Here is a 23041-nt window from a genome sequence, read left to right as displayed (position 1 = left end):
AAGGGGGCGGGCTTTGTAGCTATGGCAATGATGTGCAACACAAATGACGTACACTTGAATCTGTATCGCGTGGTTCTGCGCCGGGATCATGTGACGCGTGCGTAGTGACGTGAGCCCCCGCGCTTGGGCATAGTTGCCACTGCCATTTGCCAATAAGAAGCGGGAGAGCGCATCAGGGCAGCCACACTTAACGTTCCCTGCAGCTAGGCTTCATCACCACGCCCCCATCCAATGAACACCGAGAGGAGCCGCTAAGCGGACACAGGTCAGTGATTTACCCCACCACCGTCAGGTAACCCCTTGCACTCCAGTGACATGTCCACCATGATTTCCCTTACTGCCCATGCGCAAAGTCTCCGGGAAAATTTCCAAGTAATTTCATCTGCTTTGATGACAAGGTAAATATAGTCAGTGGGAGCAGAGTGTACAATAAGTAGGGATGGACATCGGAAACCCGACATCGAACATCGAATAGTTGACCGCCTTCCAATATCAAATCCAGCGATACGATAGTGACCAGCCATCGCAACGATTCGATGGTATAACCATCACAATGGCTATACATGCACAGAAGCAGACATAGCTTCACGCATGCGCACTTTAGCTGAGGCGGGGACACCACTTCTGGGTGCCTGCTGCTGAAAAAAAATCCAGCTGTCGGATGACTGGCAAGCATCGTTATGTGATGGAAAAAGCACTTCCATCGAATCGGTTACATCGATGGTTGCTAACCATTGGCTTCCGATGTCCATCCTTAGTGGCAAGGCACACCCCCCCCCCTGGTCTTTCGCAATTCCCATCTGATGTGTTATTCTGTCTGTTGACTCGCAGATATCCTGAAGCGCCGACTTCAGTACAGACACAAAACTTGTGACTCTACCGCAGGCTATATAATAGGCTTGCCAGATCATCCCTTTAATTTGGGGAATATGTGAATTGCACCGGTTCTGTGGCTGATTAAAGCCAGGTGAAATCGAGACTTGAAGTCAGCCAGACACACAAGGTCGGGTTAAAAGAGAAGGTGGCCCATGTGCAGACTACTTCATGCAGGTCCCCTCCTCTCTGTGGTGCAGTAGACTGTGCATTGTGAAAGAGTCTACTGCACATGCACAGTTCTCCGGTAACATGGCGCCCGCGTCATGGTACTGGGGACACCTCTACTGCGCATGCGGAGGTCTCATGTAACATGGTACTTGTGCAGACACCATCTGCGTATGCGCAAATCTCCAGGACAATGGGTGCCGTGCCATTTTCCCGGTGATTTGCACTGCTTCCTCAGCGCCGACTAGGGACTCTGGAGACGTACGTTTTAAGCATGGGTGAAGTGTGTGCACCCATTATAGATATGCCATTGCAGCCACAGAATCTGTGTAAATCATGTGTGACCTGAATTAAAGAGATGATATGGCATGCCTAAATATGTCATCGCAGGGCATGTTGCAATGACCGCATTGCCACCACTATTCGATGACCATCCCTACACTGGACTCTTTCCCGTGTGGTATTAACGTTCTAGTGCAGTAACCCTAAAGGGTCCGAACTTTGCATACAGGAATCTATGTATCTTGTTATGTAGAGGATTGAGGTGCGTGTTCTACTGCTTTATTAGCCATTTCAGGGATGCTTAAACGTCCTTCAGGAGAATCCCTAATTTGAGGGGCTCCCAGAGTTGGCTAATCTCCTGGTGTAAACAACTTTCAGACTGATGTTGGCGGTCGTGGGGTTGGATGACTTGATTTGCAGTGAATCGCCTCATTCTAGCCCATGCCCCCGCTGTAAAAGGCAGCGACCCGCGGCTTTAAACAGCAGAGTGCGGGACCACAATGAATGGAGAAGACAAAAATGAGGTGCCTCTCCCCCCTCCCCTATCTGACTTAACAACGAGAGATAGGGGTTGATTGACTAAGACGTGGGTTGCCAAAGTTGCCGATCATTGGCAGCTTTGACCGATAGTTTTAAGATGGTAATAGGAATAAATTCTAAACCAGCTTGTCTTAGCATTTACTCCCATTACCAATTTAAAGCTAACATCCCATGCCTTAGTAAATCTGCCCCATGGAGTTTTGTTCAGTGCCAAATGTAGTTAATATCCTTCAATTTAACTAATTCGTTACTTCCCAACCATCAATTTGTTACATCGGCTCTTTATTTAATATTATGGGCGTAATTCAATTGTTTTCGCGTGCCCGATCTCCTGTCTAAAGTGACAGGAGCTGCAGCATAAAATGCCATGTTATTCCATCTCCCCCCTTCAAAGAATAGGTCGTTATTGGGCTTTCTGGGGAAAAGTTGGACTTTTTTTGGAATTCACAGTTGCTTCTTTTCCCTTTCAGAGTCGGCAACACTGCCCCGCTGGCACACTGACTGGCAACACTGCCGCGCTGGCACACTGACTGGCAACACTGGCTGGTTTCCATAAGCAGAAGCTGAACGTTGTGTGTCAGGACGACGATGAATTTCGATGAGAGAAGCGGCGTGGTGCCATGCAAGACTCCCTGGGGCTGCTGGTACCAGACCATGGAGGAGGTCTTCATGGAAGTGCAGGTGCCCCCTGGCACACAGTGCAGAGATATCCGCTGTAAACTGGGGATCAGAGATGTAGCACTGTCCGTGCGGGATAAACAGATCTTGCAGGTGTCACTGGGGTCTGGAAGGGTCATTATGGGGGTGGAGGTACCTAACGTCGGACAGGTGTGACTTGGGGAGCAGATTTATCTAACCTTCTAAAGAGGATAAGTGAGGGTGTTGCCATAGCAGCAGAATCTCCTTTAAAAGCCCTTAATGTAAATAATGCTTCTAATATAAAAGGGAATATGACCCAATTTGCTGCCGGACACAAGCCCTATATGTGCTGGTAAGAATAATATTATTGATGTTTGTTTGTGTGGAAATGAAAAAAACATCTGCGCATTAAACATAGGGTAGGAAGCTCCACATTAAATGGATTAGAAACGGGCGGTTTATAATGGGCTGATTTGCACAGTATTTGTTTTGCAACGGAAATTCATCCAATAAACAAAATCAAATTCATTTTTGATAAACGATAATTAAAACATCATTTTATCCAGTAGAATTATAATCTCTGTGGTATTTTGCAAGCTTAAATTAGGATGCAAAGAGCAAGTATTTAATTATTTCTTATTTTCCAGGGAAGGCTGTTTGATGCTACAATAAGTGATGAAAGTACATGGACCTTAGGTTAGAACCTGCATTTTTGTTTTTTATTATTATTTTAGAATTTTTGCTTAACAATGAATATAAAGTCATATTTTATTGCTAGACATCTTTGTTTATCATTTATCTGAAAAGTTTACAAATCTTTAAGTAAAACTTACACTGACAATATATATATGTGTGTATATATATATATATATATATATATCAGTCAGGTGCATAAATATTGGGACATTGACAGAATTTTCATATTTTGGCCTCTATTCACCACCACAATGGCTTTGAAATTAAACAAACAAGATGTGCTTTAACTGCAGACTTTCAGATTTAATTTGAGGGTAATTACATCCAAATCAGGTGAACGGTGTAGGAATTACAATGGTTTATATATGTGCCTCCCACTTTTTAAGGGGCAAAAAGTAATGGGACAAACTAAACAATCCTAAATCTAACTTTCACTTTTTAATACTTTGTTGCAAATCCTTTGCAGGCAATTACAGCCTGAAGTCTGGAACGCATAGACATCACCAGATGCTGGGTTTCATCCCTGGTGATGCTCTGCCAGGCCTCTACTGCAAATGTCTTCAGTTCCTGCTTGTTCTTGGGGCATTTTCCCTTCAGTTTTGTCTTCATCAAGTGAAATGCATGCTCAATCTGATTCAGGGCAGGGGATTGATTTGGCCATAACATTCCACTTTTTAGCCCTAAAAAACTCTTTGGTTGCTTTTGCAGTATGCTTCGGGTCATTGTCCATCTGCACTGTGAAGCGCCGTCCAATGAGTTCTGAAGCATTTGACTGAATATGAGCATATAATATTGCCCGAAACACTTCAGAATTCATTCTGCTGCTTTTGTCAGCAGTCACATCATCAATAAATACAAGGGAACCAGTTCCATTGGCAGCCATACATACCCACGCCATGACACTACCACCACCATACTTTTACTGATGAGATGGTATGTTTTGGATCATGAGCAGTTCCTTTCCTTCTCCATACTCTTCTGTTCCCATCACTCTGGTACAAGTTGATCTTTGTCTCATCTGTCCATAGGATGTTCCAGAACTGTAATGGCTTTTTTAGATGTTGTTTGGCAAACTCTAATCTGGTCTTCCTGTTTTTGAGGCTCACCAATGGTTTACATCTTGTGGTGAACCCTCTATATTCACTCTTGTGAAGTCTTCTGTTGATTGTTGACGTTGACACATACACATCTACCTCCTGGAGAGTGTTCTTGATTTGGCCAACTGTTGTGAAGGGGTTTTTCTTCACCAGGGAAATAATTCTTCTGTCATCCACCACAGTTGTTTTCCGTGGTCTTCCAGGTCTTTTGGTTGCTGAGCTCTCCGGTGCGTTCTTTCTTTTTAAGAATGTTCCAAACAGTTGATTTGGCCACACCTAATGTTTTTGCTATCTCTCTGATGGGTTTGTTTTGATTTCTCAGCCTAATGATGGCTTGCTTCACTGATAGTGACAGCTCTTTGGATCTCATATTGAGAGTCGACAGCAACTGATTCCAAATGCAAATGTCACACCTAGAATCAACTCCGGACCTTTTACCTGCTTAATTGATAATGAAATAACGAGGGAAATAGCCCACACCTGTCCATGAAATAGCTTTTGAGTTGATAGTCCCATTACTTTTGGCCCCTTAAAAAGTGGGATGCACATATAGAAACCTGATTTGGATGGAATTACCCTCAAATTAAATCTGAAAGTCTGCAGTTAAAGCACATCTTGTTTGTTTCATTTCAAAGCCATTGTGGTGGTGAATAGAGGCCAAAATCTGAAAACTCTGTCAATGTCCCAATATTTATGCACCTGACTGTGTGTGTGTGTGTGTGTGTGTGTGTGTGTGTGTGTATATATATATATATATATATATATATATATATATATATATATATATATATATATATATAAGATGTACAGATAGTGTACAAAAAGATGAACACCCATATGCTACTAGTACAGGTATTGCACACACAGGCCCAAGGGGCGTAATTCTGAGTCACAAGTGATGGGTCACAATTCTGGCTGCTTTCTACGATGAGAAGTCTCATAAGAACATGTGACGGTATTCGGATTCGGACGCATCTATGCGACGGCACCGCCCCAGCCCTCCGCTTGCGAGACCACCATTATCACATTGCCCCAACGCAATCCCTGGCGCAGGACATCTGACGGATCTCTGTATATGCACAGCTCAGGTTAAGCTGTAATCTGTCTATGCACCCCCGGCTAATTTATTCAAAGTGCGAAGGCCCTGTTGTAACCCAGTAATGATCATCCACCGGAGGGAGTAGGGATTAATGCATTACTTGGTTAGCATTCTGTTCACTAAGGGGATTGAGAATTTTTACAGCTAGGAATTTTTTTAAATTATTTTTTTAGGTTAAATATCTATCTTTGTGCGAATTTGCTTAAAATGTTTTATACATTGAGCCCCTTAAGGACTTACAATAATGGTTGTACAATTTGTGTTCCTAATACAGCTTTGTACTATTTTGCCAGTCTGGAAATAACTCTGTTTTCTTGTTTTTGTTTCTTTTTTTTTTTTCGATGAAGAGGACAAAAAACTTATACGAATAGTTTTAACCAAGTGCAACCGAGATGCAGGTAATTGCTGGCCGTCCTTACTGGAAGATGAGTACTCCGCTGACCCTTGGGTTCAAGATGAGATGCAGAAAAAGCTCACCCTGGAGAGATTTCAGAGAGAGGTACGATGACTTCATTTCAGAAGTGGATATAGATATATAAAGTGCCTAAAACAATGTGATCTGCATGGCTACCTGTAGCTGTTGTGCTGTGTGTTCCCCCTGCTCCTAATGTGATCTGCATGGCTACCTGTAGCTGTTGTGCTGCGCATTCCCCCTGCTCCTAATGTGATCTGCATGGCTCCCTGTAGCTGTTGTGCTGCGTGTTCCCCCCCTGATCCTAATGTGATCTGCATGGCTACCTGTAGCTGTTGTGCTGCACGTTCCCCCTGCTCCTAATGTGATCTGCATGGCTACCTGTAGCTGTTGTGCTGGGTGTTCCCCCTGCTCCTAATGTGATCTGCATGGCTACCTGTAGCTGTTGTGCTGGGTGTTCCCCCTGCTCCTAATGTTATCTGCATGGCTACCTGTAGCTGTTGTGCTGCGTGTTCCCCCCCTGCTCCTAATGTGATCTGCATGGCTACCTGTAGCTGTTGTGCTGCGCGTTCCCCCTGCTCCTAATGTGATCTGCATGGCTACCTGTAGCTGTTGTGCTGCGCGTTCCCCCCCTGCTCCTAATGTGATCTGCATGGCTACCTGTAGCTGTTGTGCTGCGTGTACCCCCCCTGCTCCTAATGTGATCGGCATGGCTACCTGTAGCTGTTGTGCTGCGCGTTCCCCCTGCACCTAATGTGATCTGCATGGCTACCTGTAGCTGTTGTGCTGCGCATTCCCCCTGCTCCTAATGTGATCTGCATGGCTCCATGTAGCTGTTGTGCTGCGTGTTCCCCCCCTGCTCCTAATGTGATCTGCATGGCTACCTGTAGCTGTTGTGCTGCGTGTTCCCCCCCTGCTCCTAATGTGATCTGCATGGCTACCTGTAGCTGTTGTGCTGCGCGTTCCCCCTGCTCCTAATGTGATCTGCATGGCTACCTGTAGCTGTTGTGCTGCACGTTCCCCCTGCTTCTAATGTAATCTGCATGGCTCCCTGTAGCTGTTGTGCTGCGCGTTCCCCCTGCACCTAATGTGATCTGCATGGCTACCTGTAGATGTTGTGCTGCACATTCCCCCTGCTCCTAATGTGATCTGCATGGCTCCCTGTAGCTGTTGTGCTGCGTGTTCCCCCCCTGCTCCTAATGTGATCTGCATGGCTACCTGTAGCTGTTGTGCTGCAAGTTCCCTCTGCTCCTAATGTGATCTGCATGTCTCCCTGTAGCTGTTGTGTTGCGTGTTTCCCCCCCCTGCTCCTAATGTGATCTGCATGGCTACCTGTAGCTGTTGTGCTGGGTGTTCCCCCTGCTCCTAATGTGATCTGCATGGTTACCTGTAGCTGTTGTGCTGCGTGTTCCCCCCCTGCTCCTAATGTGATCTGCATGGCTACCTGTAGCTGTTGTGCTGCGCGTTCCCCCTGCTCCTAATGTGATCTGCATGGCTACCTGTAGCTGTTGTGCTGGGTGTTCCCCCTGCTCCTAATGTGATCTGCATGGCTACCTGTAGCTGTTGTGCTGGGTGTTCCCCCTGCTCCTAATGTGATCTGCATGGCTACCTGTAGCTGTTGTGCTGGGTGTTCCCCCTGCTCCTAATGTGATCTGCATGGCTACCTGTAGCTGTTGTGCTGCGCATTCCCCCTGCTCCTAATGTGATCTGCATGGCTCCCTGTAGCTGTTGTGCTGCGTGTTCCCCCCCCTGCTCCTAATGTGATCTGCATGGCTACCTGTAGCTGTTGTGCTGCGCATTCCCCCTGCTCCTAATGTGATCTGCATGGCTCCCTGTAGCTGTTGTGCTGTGTGTTCCCCCCCCTGCTCCTAATGTGATCTGCATGGCTCCCTGTAGCTGTTGTGCTGGGTGTTCCCCCTGCTCCTAATGTTATCTGCATGGCTACCTGTAGCTGTTGTGCTGGGTGTTCCCCCTGCTCCTAATGTGATCTGCATGGCTCCCTGTAGCTGTTGTGCTGCGTGTTCCCCCCCCTGCTCCTAATGTGATCTGCATGGCTACCTGTAGCTGTTGTGCTGCGCATTCCCCCTGCTCCTAATGTGATCTGCATGGCTCCCTGTAGCTGTTGTGCTGCGTGTTCCCCCCCCTGCTCCTAATGTGATCTGCATGGCTACCTGTAGCTGTTGTGCTGGGTGTTCCCCCCCCTGCTCCTAATGTGATCTGCATGGCTACCTGTAGCTGTTGTGCTGGGTGTTCCCCCTGCTCCTAATGTGATCTGCATGGCTACCTGTAGCTGTTGTGCTGCGCATTCCCCCTGCTCCTAATGTGATCTGCATGGCTCCCTGTAGCTGTTGTGCTGCGTGTTCCCCCCCTGCTCCTAATGTGATCTGCATGGCTACCTGTAGCTGATGTGCTGCGCGTTCCCCCCCTGCTCCTAATGTGATCTGCATGGCTACCTGTAGCTGTTGTGCTGCGCGTTCCCCCCCTGCTCCTAATGTGATCTGCATGGCTACCTGTAGCTGTTGTGCTGCACGTTCCCCCTGCTCCTAATGTGATCTGCATGGCTACCTGAAGCTTTTGTGCTGCGTGTTCCCCCTGCTCCTAATGTGATCTGCATGGCTACCTGTAGCTGTTGTGCTGCGCGTTCCCCCTGCTCCTAATGTGATCTGCATGGCTACCTGTAGCTGTTGTGCTGCACGTTCCCCCTGCTCCTAATGTGATCTGCATGGCTACCTGTAGCTGTTGTGCTGCGCGTTCCCCCTGCTTCTAATGTGATCTGCATGGCTACCTGTAGCTGTTGTTCTGGGTGTTCCCCCTGCTCCTAATGTGATCTGCATGGCTCCCTGTAGCTGTTGTGCTGCGCGTTCCCCCTGCACCTAATGTGATCTGCATGGCTACCTGTAGCTGTTGTGCTGCGCATTCCCCCTGCTCCTAATGTGATCTGCATGGCTACCTGTAGCTGTTGTGCTGCGTGTTCCCCCTGCTCCTAATGTGATCTGCATGGCTACCTGTAGCTGTTGTGCTGCACGTTCCCCCTGCTTCTAATGTAATCTGCATGGCTCCCTGTAGCTGTTGTGCTGCGCGTTCCCCCTGCACCTAATGTGATCTGCATGGCTCCCTGTAGCTGTTGTGCTGCGCGTTCCCCCTGCACCTAATGTGATCTGCATGGCTACCTGTAGATGTTGTGCTGCACATTCCCCCTGCTCCTAATGTGATCTGCATGGCTCCCTGTAGCTGTTGTGCTGCGTGTTCCCCCCCTGCTCCTAATGTGATCTGCATGGCTACCTGTAGCTGTTGTGCTGCAAGTTCCCTCTGCTCCTAATGTGATCTGCATGTCTCCCTGTAGCTGTTGTGTTGCGTGTTTCCCCCCCCTGCTCCTAATGTGATCTGCATGGCTACCTGTAGCTGTTGTGCTGGGTGTTCCCCCTGCTCCTAATGTGATCTGCATGGTTACCTGTAGCTGTTGTGCTGCGTGTTCCCCCCCTGCTCCTAATGTGATCTGCATGGCTACCTGTAGCTGTTGTGCTGCGCGTTCCCCCTGCTCCTAATGTGATCTGCATGGCTACCTGTAGCTGTTGTGCTGGGTGTTCCCCCTGCTCCTAATGTGATCTGCATGGCTACCTGTAGCTGTTGTGCTGGGTGTTCCCCCTGCTCCTAATGTGATCTGCATGGCTACCTGTAGCTGTTGTGCTGGGTGTTCCCCCTGCTCCTAATGTGATCTGCATGGCTACCTGTAGCTGTTGTGCTGCGCATTCCCCCTGCTCCTAATGTGATCTGCATGGCTCCCTGTAGCTGTTGTGCTGCGTGTTCCCCCCCCTGCTCCTAATGTGATCTGCATGGCTACCTGTAGCTGTTGTGCTGCGCATTCCCCCTGCTCCTAATGTGATCTGCATGGCTCCCTGTAGCTGTTGTGCTGTGTGTTCCCCCCCCTGCTCCTAATGTGATCTGCATGGCTCCCTGTAGCTGTTGTGCTGGGTGTTCCCCCTGCTCCTAATGTTATCTGCATGGCTACCTGTAGCTGTTGTGCTGGGTGTTCCCCCTGCTCCTAATGTGATCTGCATGGCTCCCTGTAGCTGTTGTGCTGCGTGTTCCCCCCCCTGCTCCTAATGTGATCTGCATGGCTACCTGTAGCTGTTGTGCTGCGCATTCCCCCTGCTCCTAATGTGATCTGCATGGCTCCCTGTAGCTGTTGTGCTGCGTGTTCCCCCCCCCTGCTCCTAATGTGATCTGCATGGCTACCTGTAGCTGTTGTGCTGGGTGTTCCCCCCCCTGCTCCTAATGTGATCTGCATGGCTACCTGTAGCTGTTGTGCTGGGTGTTCCCCCTGCTCCTAATGTGATCTGCATGGCTACCTGTAGCTGTTGTGCTGCGCATTCCCCCTGCTCCTAATGTGATCTGCATGGCTCCCTGTAGCTGTTGTGCTGCGTGTTCCCCCCCTGCTCCTAATGTGATCTGCATGGCTACCTGTAGCTGATGTGCTGCGCGTTCCCCCCCTGCTCCTAATGTGATCTGCATGGCTACCTGTAGCTGTTGTGCTGCGCGTTCCCCCCCTGCTCCTAATGTGATCTGCATGGCTACCTGTAGCTGTTGTGCTGCACGTTCCCCCTGCTCCTAATGTGATCTGCATGGCTACCTGAAGCTTTTGTGCTGCGTGTTCCCCCTGCTCCTAATGTGATCTGCATGGCTACCTGTAGCTGTTGTGCTGCGCGTTCCCCCTGCTCCTAATGTGATCTGCATGGCTACCTGTAGCTGTTGTGCTGCACGTTCCCCCTGCTCCTAATGTGATCTGCATGGCTACCTGTAGCTGTTGTGCTGCGCGTTCCCCCTGCTTCTAATGTGATCTGCATGGCTACCTGTAGCTGTTGTTCTGGGTGTTCCCCCTGCTCCTAATGTGATCTGCATGGCTCCCTGTAGCTGTTGTGCTGCGCGTTCCCCCTGCACCTAATGTGATCTGCATGGCTACCTGTAGCTGTTGTGCTGCGCATTCCCCCTGCTCCTAATGTGATCTGCATGGCTACCTGTAGCTGTTGTGCTGCGTGTTCCCCCTGCTCCTAATGTGATCTGCATGGCTACCTGTAGCTGTTGTGCTGCACGTTCCCCCTGCTTCTAATGTAATCTGCATGGCTCCCTGTAGCTGTTGTGCTGCGCGTTCCCCCTGCACCTAATGTGATCTGCATGGCTACCTGTAGCTGTTGTGCTGCGCATTCCCCCTGCTCCTAATGTGATCTGCATGGCTCCCTGTAGCTGTTGTGCTGCGTGTTCCCCCCCTGCTCCTAATGTGATCTGCATGGCTACCTGTAGCTGTTGTGCTGCACGTTCCCTCTGCTCCTAATGTGATCTGCATGGCTCCCTGTAGCTGTTGTGTTGCGTCTTCCCCCCTGCTCCTAATGTGATCTGCATGGTTACCTGTAGCTGTTGTGCTGCGTGTTCCCCCCCTGCTCCTAATGTGATCTGCATGGCTACCTGTAGCTGTTGTGCTGCGCGTTCCCCCTGCTCCTAATGTGATCTGCATGGCTACCTGTAGCTGTTGTGCTGCACGTTCCCCCTGCTCCTAATGTGATCTGCATGGCTACCTGTAGCTGTTGTGCTGGGTGTTCCCCCTGCTCCTAATGTGATCTGCATGGCTACCTGTAGCTGTTGTGCTGGGTGTTCCCCCTGCTCCTAATGTGATCTGCATGGCTACCTGTAGCTGTTGTGCTGGGTGTTCCCCCTGCTCCTAATGTGATCTGCATGGCTATCTGTAGCTGTTGTGCTGCGTGTTCCCCCTGCTCCTAATGTGATCTGCATGGCTACCTGTAGCTGTTGTGCTGCGCGTTCCGCCTGCACCTAATGTGATCTGCATGGCTACCTGTAGCTGTTGTGCTGCGCATTCCCCCTGCTCCTAATGTGATCTGCATGGCTCCATGTAGCTGTTGTGCTGCGTGTTCCCCCCCCTGCTCCTAATGTGATCTGCATGGCTACCTGTAGCTGTTGTGCTGCACGTTCCCCCTGCTCCTAATGTGATCTGCATGGCTACCTGTAGCTGTTGTGCTGCATGTTCCCCCTGCTCCTAATGTGATCTGCATGGCTACCTGTAGCTGTTGTGCTGCGCATTCCCCCTGCTCCTAATGTGATCTGCATGGCTACCTGTAGCTGTTGTGCTGGGTGTTCCCCCTGCTCCTAATGTGATCTGCATGGCTACCTGTAGCTGTTGTGCTGGGTGTTCCCCCTGCTCCTAATGTGATCTGCATGGCTATCTGTAGCTGTTGTGCTGCGCATTCCCCCTGCTCCTAATGTGATCTGCATGGCTCCCTGTAGCTGTTGTGCTGCGTGTTCCCCCCCCTGCTCCTAATGTGATCTGCATGGCTACCTGTAGCTGTTGTGCTGCGCATTCCCCCTGCTCCTAATGTGATCTGCATGGCTCCCTGTAGCTGTTGTGCTGCGTGTTCCCCCCCCTGCTCCTAATGTGATCTGCATGGCTACCTGTAGCTGTTGTGCTGGGTGTTCCCCCTGCTCCTAATGTTATCTGCATGGCTACCTGTAGCTGTTGTGCTGGGTGTTCCCCCTGCTCCTAATGTGATCTGCATGGCTACCTGTAGCTGTTGTGCTGCGCATTCCCCCTGCTCCTAATGTGATCTGCATGGCTCCCTGTAGCTGTTGTGCTGCGTGTTCCCCCCCTGCTCCTAATGTGATCTGCATGGCTACCTGTAGCTGTTGTGCTGCGCGTTCCGCCTGCACCTAATGTGATCTGCATGGCTACCTGTAGCTGTTGTGCTGCGCATTCCCCCTGCTCCTAATGTGATCTGCATGGCTCCATGTAGCTGTTGTGCTGCGTGTTCCCCCCCCTGCTCCTAATGTGATCTGCATGGCTACCTGTAGCTGTTGTGCTGCACGTTCCCCCTGCTCCTAATGTGATCTGCATGGCTACCTGTAGCTGTTGTGCTGCATGTTCCCCCTGCTCCTAATGTGATCTGCATGGCTACCTGTAGCTGTTGTGCTGCGCATTCCCCCTGCTCCTAATGTGATCTGCATGGCTCCCTGTAGCTGTTGTGCTGCGTGTTCCCCCCCTGCTCCTAATGTGATCTGCATGGCTACCTGTAGCTGTTGTGCTGCGCGTTCCCCCCCTGCTCCTAATGTGATCTGCATGGCTACCTGTAGCTGTTGTGCTGCACGTTCCCCCTGCTCCTAATGTGATCTGCATGGCTACCTGAAGCTGTTGTGCTGCGTGTTCCCCCTGCTCCTAATGTGATCTGCATGGCTACCTGTAGCTGTTGTGCTGCGCGTTCCCCCTGCTCCTAATGTGATCTGCATGGCTACCTGTAGCTGTTGTGCTGCACGTTCCCCCTGCTCCTAATGTGATCTGCATGGCTACCTGTAGCTGTTGTGCTGCGCGTTCCCCCTGCTTCTAATGTGATCTGCATGGCTACCTGTAGCTGTTGTTCTGGGTGTTCCCCCTGCTCCTAATGTGATCTGCATGGCTCCCTGTAGCTGTTGTGCTGCGCGTTCCCCCTGCACCTAATGTGATCTGCATGGCTACCTGTAGCTGTTGTGCTGCGCATTCCCCCTGCTCCTAATGTGATCTGCATGGCTACCTGTAGCTGTTGTGCTGCGTGTTCCCCCTGCTCCTAATGTGATCTGCATGGCTACCTGTAGCTGTTGTGCTGCACGTTCCCCCTGCTTCTAATGTAATCTGCATGGCTCCCTGTAGCTGTTGTGCTGCGCGTTCCCCCTGCACCTAATGTGATCTGCATGGCTACCTGTAGCTGTTGTGCTGCGCATTCCCCCTGCTCCTAATGTGATCTGCATGGCTCCCTGTAGCTGTTGTGCTGCGTGTTCCCCCCCTGCTCCTAATGTGATCTGCATGGCTACCTGTAGCTGTTGTGCTGCACGTTCCCTCTGCTCCTAATGTGATCTGCATGGCTCCCTGTAGCTGTTGTGTTGCGTCTTCCCCCCCTGCTCCTAATGTGATCTGCATGGTTACCTGTAGCTGTTGTGCTGCACGTTCCCCCCCCCCTGCTCCTAATGGGATCTGCATGGCTACCTGTAGCTGTTGTGCTGGGTGTTCCCCCTGCTCCTAATGTGATCTGCATGGCTACCTGTAGCTGTTGTGCTGCATGTTCCCCCTGCTCCTAATGTGATCTGCATGGCTACCTGTAGCTGTTGTGCTGCATGTTCCCCCTGCTCCTAATGTGATCTGCATGGCTACCTGTAGGTGTTGCGCTGCACATTCCCCCTGCTCCTAATGTGATCTGCATGGCTCCCTGTAGCTGTTGTGCTGCACATTCCCCCTGCTCCTAATGTGATCTGCATGGCTACCTGTAGCTGTTGTGCTGCACGTTCCCCCTGCTCCTTATGTGATCTGCATGGCTACCTGAAGCTGTTGTGCTGCGTGTTCCCCCTGCTCCTAATGTGATCTGCATGGCTACCTGTAGCTGTTGTGCTGCGTGTTCCCCCTGCTCCTAATGTGATCTGCATGGCTACCTGTAGCTGTTGTGCTGCGCGTTCCCCCTGCTCCTAATGTGATCTGCATGGCTACCTGTAGCTGTTGTGCTGCACGTTCCCCCTGCTCCTAATGTGATCTGCATGGCTACCTGTAGCTGTTGTGCTGCGCGTTCCCCCTGCTTCTAATGTGATCTGCATGGCTACCTGTAGCTGTTGTTCTGGGTGTTCCCCCTGCTCCTAATGTGATCTGCATGGCTCCCTGTAGCTGTTGTGCTGCGTGTTCCACCCCTGCTCCTAATGTGATCTGCATGGCTACCTGTTTCTCTAGATAACTTTCCAAATAACAAAAGGTAACTTCTACATAGTGAATGGCTAATTGTGTTGAATTGTTCTCTTGCAGAACCCCGGCTTTGATTTCAGTGGAGCAGACATCTCAGGAAACTACAGTAAGGGCGGCCCTGACTTCTCTAATCTACAGAAGTAATCCCGGTTCTTGGGGAAAGGACTATTTATATTTTTAAATAAAACAAATAAAATGATGAATATACTTTAATTTTGATGGACAGAAACTGATGACCGGAACATTTGATCGGGCACGGAATATGCACTGATGAAATCCTCACAGAAGATTGCAACGAGGACTCTATTTAAAACAATGGTCATTATAAGAGGCAAATTAGTCAAAAACTAATATTTTAACATTATAAGACTCTGAAATATTGTTTTTAATTTCTCTTTTTTAATTTTTTTGTATTTTCCTCTGATAATGTCCCTACTTTCATTTGACGGGTGCATTTCTCAGTATAATTTCTTTTGGTTGTACTTGAATACTGCTATAAATATACACGCACTTCACAATTTAGCTTATTATTATTATTACCGTGAAAAGTGCAAAAACATTTTGCCAAACTATGTAGCAAGTACTTATTCATCTATCTACACCAAATAGTAGACAAGCAGTTTATGATGTGTAGCTTGTGACCACCAGATGGCGCAGTTTCTGTTTTCTGTATTTGATTTGAACACTTATGTAATTACCTTTCCATACTTCTGCTATAAAATTGCATTGCCTTACACAACTGTGCAATTTAAATGTATAAAAGCTGTTTATTTTGCTAAGAAGTGCTTGTTTTAGTCACTTTTAGCTCACCTCACCCAAACATTTATTGTTATTTTATGGAAAATTATTGTTATTAAGGGTTCCATAGCTCTGTACAAAGGACAAAAACAGACCACAACCTGTGTGCACAGACGGCTGACTGTCCCACCAATATGCTGGCCGCAGGAACCACCAGCAAAGATGTCTGTGCAGGGGAACCAGTGTTGACATATAAATTGTGCTACTTGTCATCCTTCGGGGGAAGCCGACGGACGAAATCCCGACTGTTTAATCCCGGCAAGGTACTTAATGACAGGCGTCGAAATCCCGCTGCCTGTCATTAGACCTACGCCGGGAGCCCGACACCCAGCATACCGACCGAAGGGGCGCAGACAACCGCGTGGGGGAGGGAGGGAGGTTTAGGTTAGGGGTTCCCATGGGGGACTTAGGGTTAGGCATCCCCCCCCCCCCCCCCTGGAGAGGGTTAGGCTAGGGGAAAGGGGGTGTTAGGGTAAGGCACCCCCCTGGGAGACTTCGGTTTAGGCTGCGGGAAAGGGGATGTAGGAGGAATCATACCGATTCCTCCTTAGGGTTGGTTATATAGTGGTGGATATGTCTGTGCTTCTGTTTGTGCACATATTTACATTACATTGACCATAAAGAATGTGATTTGGTGCTGGACCACCAACCTTAGGCACCCCTGCAAGTGTCCCGCGGCGCCCCAGGGTGGGAACCACTGATGTATGCACAGGCACATACTTACCAAATCCATCGGTCAAGTGTGTACCCCACATAAGGAACAGGGTCAGTGCCCAAGGGGTTAATACCTGCCCCTTGGGCTGACTGTGCCCCTGGCATGGGTGTAGGGCTGAGCATGAGAGAGCATCAGCAGGAACAGCTTGTTGGGCACCTGTGCTCAGTCTTTACTCCGTCAGCTGCAAACACAAACCAGAGCTGGTATCACAGTGAGGGTAGAGCTATAAATAGGATGGCATCTAATGGATTTAACTCACTTTCATGTACTACTATGCAATAAAACAGCGTATGTTTTCTATGTTTTATGTTTTTATTTTATTTTGTGTTATTACCTCCCTGTTTCAGTATTACAGATGGTGAATAGACAGAATTGGCCTGTGAATATTACAGTACATGCAATCAATGTTTAACACACACGTTAGTTGTGCCTAGTTATTTATATAGAGCTGTACAGAGAGTATTTGGCCACTCGCATCAGTCCCTGTCCCCATTGGAGCTTATAATATAAATTCCCTATCACATGTACATGTATTACCATTACATATGCGTGTAGCCAGCACTGTGCATGCAGAGTGTGTGTTTTGCGATTGCGCTCACACAGAGGATTAATTCGCAAAGTGAGTGACAGGTAGTCAACGTTTGTGGGTGGTAATGTGGTGGGGGGGGGGTTTCATGGGTGTGCATAAATTAGCCACTGCTATCTCCTTCACAGCATGAGAGCTCTCTGCCTGTCAGGAGAGACGCAGTGTTTGAGACATGACTTAGATGCTGCGTTACTGTCCGATGTGTGGCGATGGTACAGATGTTTACGCTGCTGCGCATCGTCAAACAGATACGGGAAAGCAGCAGTGGACATTTTCCCAGCTGCGTTCTGTGCGATATCGCAGTTGCGATTGCACTAGCCACATCTCTGAATGGGGCCCCCTGTATGCACCTCCATAGGCTGTGAGCAGAAGCTGCCAACTGAAGATGATCACACAGAAGCCGGCGGCTTCCCCGGCTGATTGAATCTGACATAATGCTACAATTTCACCCCGAACAAGGTGACTCCTCTTTAACCAAAGTATTATAATGAATACAGGGCCTGAGTCAGCAAGGAACGCAATTGCTAATACGCACGCAATGGGACGATTGTTGCGTACTGCACATGCGTACGGATCACGGTGTGCAAACTAGCTATTGCGATCAGGACCGCGATCGCAGAGTGATTGACAGGAAGTGTCGGTTGTGGGTGGTGGTCGTGCGAACGCAGGCGTGCCAGTGCGTTTCAATGCCGTTGCAGGGGCGTGCATAATTTATTCACTGCTATGGCCTACGCATCCTGAGGCCTGATAGCGTGCGTGGAAGTTAGCAATTTCTGAGTAAGGTCAGAGCCTGTGCAGGTGTGCCTGAGGCTGCGATGGTAATCGATTGTACCGATGGTTTCCCAGTCTTGCTAAACATTACGGATGTGTGGTAAATAAAGTGGGCGTCCTTGTGTAGGGCTGCGAGGGAGTAGCGATCGCAATGGATTACCATACTATCGCAGAACTGCGTGCGTAATCGCTATTGCATACAGTTGCGTACGGTAGTGAATCAGGCCCACAGAATAAAAATGTAAGCCGACAGTATCAGATCACTGACATGTAGTAGACTAGGAAGATAAAGAGAAAGCTGCTGTCATACTGTATATACTGTCGTTTCATCTCCTATAATACAATTGGTTGTATTTAGTATTGATGATGAAAATTGCAGTTTTATTAGAGGCCAAACAACACAGGAATAAACTCCATTGTGATGGGCTATTCTAAGCCTTGCTAAGTACACAATAGGCAGACAATGCACAGTCTTGTGATGCAATGAAATATTCTGTGGAGCCAGATTGCTGAGATCAGATAGAACAGTGGGGAGGTTACACTTTAGGGGCCATTCTTCAAAGACTTTGCACCTTCTCTGCAGCTGGGTACACACTCGGCGATAACTTCCGCTGATCAAATAAATGCTACGATCCGACAGAGCGATTATCGGATCAGTGTGTATTCGGGAACACTGAGCGTTTTCTAGCTCAGTGTCTAATTTCTTCAAATCTCCTTAATAGGACAGGGTGGTTAGGAAAATCTGCCTGTTGCTGAGCGTTTGAAGCCGTTTATCGGCTAATGCTCCTGCATGCCCTATGTGCAACTATCGGCTGATAGGCCCAATAATTGGATACTGTACTAAGAGGGGAAGTTAGGCTTATAGAAAGTATGTTCATCTATATTAGAAAAGTTTAGTAAATGTTTTTTAGTCACTTTTTTTGAGTGTGAATGAAACAATTTGGACATTCCCCCCCGGACTGACCAATCAGAGAATGATAGCGGGGGGATAAATAGAACCAGCCACCATCAATATGATACACCTTGATAAAGACTCCAAGAGGTTGAAACGCGTTAGTGGACAAAGGCAGCGAACAGACCGGCATTTACATCTGGGGGAATTGTGCACTCCAAGGACGTTTTGGGTGTATCCATATTCCTGATCCCAGGAGGCACTTGGAGCAATAGCTCAATGCCAGGCCCGGCGACGGGGGGCTAAGGGGACACCCGTACCGGGCCCGAGGTCCAGAGGGGCCCCAAGGACCAGATGGACACAAAACGGGGCCATGGACGGCGGACTCTATTCCAGCCGCCAGGGCCCATAGCGGCCACCCAGCCCCAGCTCCGAGTCCCTTGTAGCCTGGCCCGGGCAGCGCTGGGCTATTCCAGGTGGCTCAGCTGTGCTGACCTTTAAGTGAGCAACGCGGTGGCGTGACGTCATAGGTCACAACGCCGCATGTCAGGCAGGCTGCGGTGTTGAGGGGATAGGAGATGGTAGAAGAATAGGGGCTGGGGCAGGTGAAGATGATGGGTGCGGGGGCTGGAAGAAGGTGAAGGGGCCTCGGAAGCTGATAGAGGCTGGGGGCAGAGGAAGGTGATGGGGGCTGGGGGCAGAGGAAGGTGATGGGGCATGGGGATGGAGGAAGATGAAGAGGCTAAGGAAGGTGATGGGGGCTGGGAATGGAGGAAGATGAAGAGGCAAAGGAAGGTGATGGGGGATGGAGATTGAGGAAAGTGAATGGGCAAAGGAAGGTGATGGGGCCTGGGGACAGAGGAAGGAGATTGGGCTGGGGATGTAAGAAGATGAAGGGGTAGAGGAAGGTGATGGGCAGGGGGTAGAAGGTGACATGGGCTGGAGGCAGAGGAAGGTGATGGGTGCAGACCAAGGTGATGGGGCTGGGGACAGAGGAAGGTTATGGGGACTGAAGATGGAGGAAGATGAAGGGGCAGAGGAAGGTGATGGGGGCTGAGGTCAGAAGGTGATGGGGCAGGGAAAGGGGGCTGGGGCTAGGGACGGAGGAAGGCGATGGGGGCTGGGGATAGTGGAAGATGAAGGGGCAGAGGAAGGTGATGGGGCAGGGAAAGGGGGCTGGGGACGGAGGAAGGTGAAGGGGCAGATGAAGGTGATGGGGAATGGGGACAGAGGAAGGTGATGGTGTCTTCTGGGCTGAGGATGGTGATGAGAGGTTGATTTTGAGGAAGGTGATGAGGGACTGAGAATGGCTGACTGCAGACACCATCCCTCCTACCCCTGAGGCATCCACAACACTATCAAGAAGACCTTGCAATTGACAGTAGACAAGAACTACAGCCTGCATCGTCAGTGACAGAGAGACAGTGTGGTAAGTCATAGTGTATTTTTACTTTATGTAAAGGCTGGCATATCTTTCAGTTAAAATTCTCATGCTTCACATATCATACATGCAGGGGAGGGATGTGCAGGATCAGGGGTGGTGGTGAGAAGGTGGGGCCCCCAGAGACATCAGTGTACTGGGCACCGAGATTTCTGTTGCCGACCCTGCTCAGAGCGTGACTAGGGGTGCATTATACACTGCCCCATCTGGTATGCTGCATTTTATTTTATTGGTGTAAAATTACTTTTGGTGTGTATATATATGTCAGGTGAATAAATATTGGGACATTGACAGAATTTTCATATTTTAGCCTCTATTCACCACCACAATGGCTTTGAAATGAAACAAACAGGATGTGCTTTAACTGCAGACTTTCAGATTTAATTTGAGGGTAATTACATCCAAATCGGGTGAACGGTGTAGGAATTACAACCCCTATATATGCCTCCCACTTTTTAAGGGGCCAAAAGTAATGGGACTATCAACTCAAAAGCTATTTCATGGACAGGTGTGGGCTATTCCCTCGTTATTTCATTATCAATTAAGCAGGTAAAAGGTCTGGAGTTGATTCTAGGTGTGACATTTGCATTTGGAATCAGTTGCTGTCGACTCTCAATATGAGATCCAAAGAGCTGTCACTATCAGTGAAGCAAGCCATCATTAGGCTGAAAAATCAAAACAAACCCATCAGAGAGATAGCAAAAACATTAGGTGTGGCCAAATCAACTGTTTGGAACATTCTTAAAAAGAAAGAACGCACCGGAGAGCTCAGCAACACCAAAACACCCGGAAAACAACTGTGGTGGATGACAGAATAATTATTTCCCTGGTGAAGAAAAAGCCCTTCACAACAGTTGGCTAAATCAAGAACACTCTCCAGGAGGTAGGTGTATATGTGTCAAAGTCAACAATCAAGAGAAGACTTCACAAGAGTGAATATAGAGGGTTCACCACAAGATGTAAACCATTGGTGAGCCTCAAAAACAGGAAGAACAGATTAGAGTTTGCCAAACAACATCTAAAAAAGCCATTACAGTTCTGGAACAACATCCTATGGACAGATGAGACAAAGATCAACTTGTACCAGAGTGATGGGAAGAGAAGAGTATGGAGAAGGAAAGGAACTGCTCATGATCCAAAACATACCACCTCATCAGTGAAGCATGGTGGTGGTAGTGTCATGGCATGGGCATGTATGGCTGCCAATGGAACTGGTTCCCTTGTATTTATTGATGATGTGACTGCTGACAAAAGCAGCAGAATGAATTCTGAAGTGTTTTGTGCAATATTATATGCTCATATTCAGTCAAATGCTTCAGAACTCATTGGACGGCGCTTCACAGTGCAGATAGACAATGACCCGAAGCATACTGCAAAAGCAACCAAAGAGTTTTTAAGGCTAAAAAGTGGAATGTTATGCAATGGCCAGGTCAATCCCCTGACCTCAATCCGATTGAGCATGCATTTCACTTGAAGATGACAAAACTGAAGGGAAAATGTCCCAAGAACAAGCAGGAACTGAAGACATTTGCAGTAGAGGCCTGGCAGAGCATCACCAGGGATGAAACCTAGCGTCTGGTGATGTCTATGCATTCCAGACTTCAGGCTGTAATTGCCTGCAAAGGATTTGCAACAAAGTATTAAAAAGTGAAAGTTTGATTTAGGATTGTATAGTTTGTCCCATTACTTTTGGCCCCTTAAAAAGTGGGAGGCACATATAAAAACCATTGTAATTCCTACACCGTTCACCTGATTTGGATGTAATTACCCTCAAATTAAATCTGAAAGTCTGCAGTTTAATCACATCTTGTTTGTTTCATTTCAAAGCCATTGTGGTGGTGAATAGAGGCCAAAATATGAAAATTCTGTCAATGTCCCAATATTTATGCACCTGATATATATATATATATATATATATAGCCATTAATGCTATGATTATACAGGTCACCTCCTTAGCTTTTTCACCTCTCTGCACTTCTAGTTTGTGAAGACTTCCCAGAAACAGATTAGGCGCGATCCTTATGGTGCACCGGGTAATCCAGCCAAGGCATTTTACTGTGCGCTCAGAAAATAAGAGCCATAGTACATTGAAGAGAGTGAGGTTTATTCAGATAGCTTCCACAACTGATTCATAGCAGCAGGATGCACAGAATGTATTAAACATATGAAAAACAGCAAAAACAAACAAATGGTTTCTTTTCAATAGGTTTATTGAAAGGTGCAGTGCTTACTCCATTATACAGAGGACGTCCTGGCATGTTTTCTAGGCCTCCAGAACACACAGGCTATTCCAGAAGCAGCTGAACCAACTCTACTGTATATTGTGCAGAAGCGGGTCATCCAGATGTCTATCTCAGCTAAATACATAACATTTTCCCTGAAGGTTTCATATGCTTCTATAGAGGTGGCACTATGTACAGTATCTCGTTACTAACACACATGCCGTTCTGTAACATCTCTAAAATGCATTTTATAAATGTTTGTGTATGTTGTGAGCATTTTTATTGTGCAGACAAGCAACTTGGCACCAAGTCTCGGTAAGTTTTGCCTGGGTACCAAATCAGTAACGTTATTGATGATATAGAAAGGCATGTATTTAGGTGTGTATAAAATCTAAAAAAAAAAAAAAATCTGAATTAAGCCGAGACTGCACTTTGTGTGCTTTTGAACAGATATTCATGTTAATATAAGTGACCACTACACATTATACCCTTTTCACAGGTTTTTTTTCAGGTACACACGGACCCACCCGGGTCTAGACTATATGTGTGAAAGGGACAGACCCGGGTCAGAGTCCCAATCCGCGACCCTCCTCTGTACCAGGGTCAGGAACGGAGATCTGGGAAATTCATGGGTTGATAGACCAGCGTATTTTCCAGGTTGGTGGTCTATTCTCTAGTAACCTTCGCCTGACCTCTGTCGATGTGTTGGGGATAACGGTTCTCATCAAATGATGGCGTACAAGACTGCTTGGTTTTTATTGCCTTCCTGCCACTGAGTAGGTATAAACTCTTCTAGTGAGAAATCTTCCCAGCATTTCAGTTTACAGTACATGAGGGAAGGATACACAATACTGATATTATGGCCTAATCATTAGACGTTGTTCCTAAGGCTGTGAGTCCAAGTACGTGGTGGACATGAGTTAATTGGCTGGAGATTTTAGAATTCAAATTTTACTTAAAATAAATGCTAAGGCTTCAGTTGCCATGTACAGTGCAGATTTAAAAGGAAAAAAAGACCTTTGTTGTTAGGTATTGACAACTGCAATGTTTAA

At 48.3% G+C, this 23041-nt stretch overlaps 1 protein-coding gene across 1 annotated transcript; it reads left to right on the top strand.

The window, feature by feature from the left end:
- Positions 1-44: 44 nt before the first annotated feature.
- On the top strand, positions 45-16379 carry NUDCD2 (NudC domain containing 2). The gene is made up of 5 exons (XM_088475033.1): positions 45-265; positions 2334-2634; positions 3150-3198; positions 5742-5893; positions 14625-16379. The coding sequence occupies exons 2-5, from the start codon at positions 2452-2454 to the stop codon at positions 14706-14708; spliced, it is 468 nt and encodes a 155-aa protein (XP_088331159.1). The 5' UTR covers positions 45-265; positions 2334-2451; the 3' UTR covers positions 14709-16379.
- Positions 16380-23041: the final 6662 nt, after the last annotated feature.

This window comes from Taudactylus pleione, unplaced genomic scaffold (assembly GCF_031769625.1).
Source record: "Taudactylus pleione unplaced genomic scaffold, aTauple2 ptg000161l, whole genome shotgun sequence".
In the NCBI taxonomy this organism is placed as follows: Eukaryota; Metazoa; Chordata; class Amphibia; order Anura; family Myobatrachidae; genus Taudactylus; species Taudactylus pleione.
This window is presented reverse-complemented; position numbering and strand designations above follow the sequence as displayed.

Bases quoted from the DNA above. Each gene is read 5' to 3' on its own strand.
- NUDCD2 (XM_088475033.1), top strand. From the start codon at position 2,452: ATGAATTTCGATGAGAGAAGCGGCGTGGTGCCATGCAAGACTCCCTGG. The intron at 2,635-3,149 runs GTGTCACTGGGG...CTTATTTTCCAG, and splicing joins GGGATAAACAGATCTTGCAG to GGAAGGCTGTTTGATGCTAC. The intron at 3,199-5,741 runs GTTAGAACCTGC...TTTTCGATGAAG, and splicing joins TGAAAGTACATGGACCTTAG to AGGACAAAAAACTTATACGA.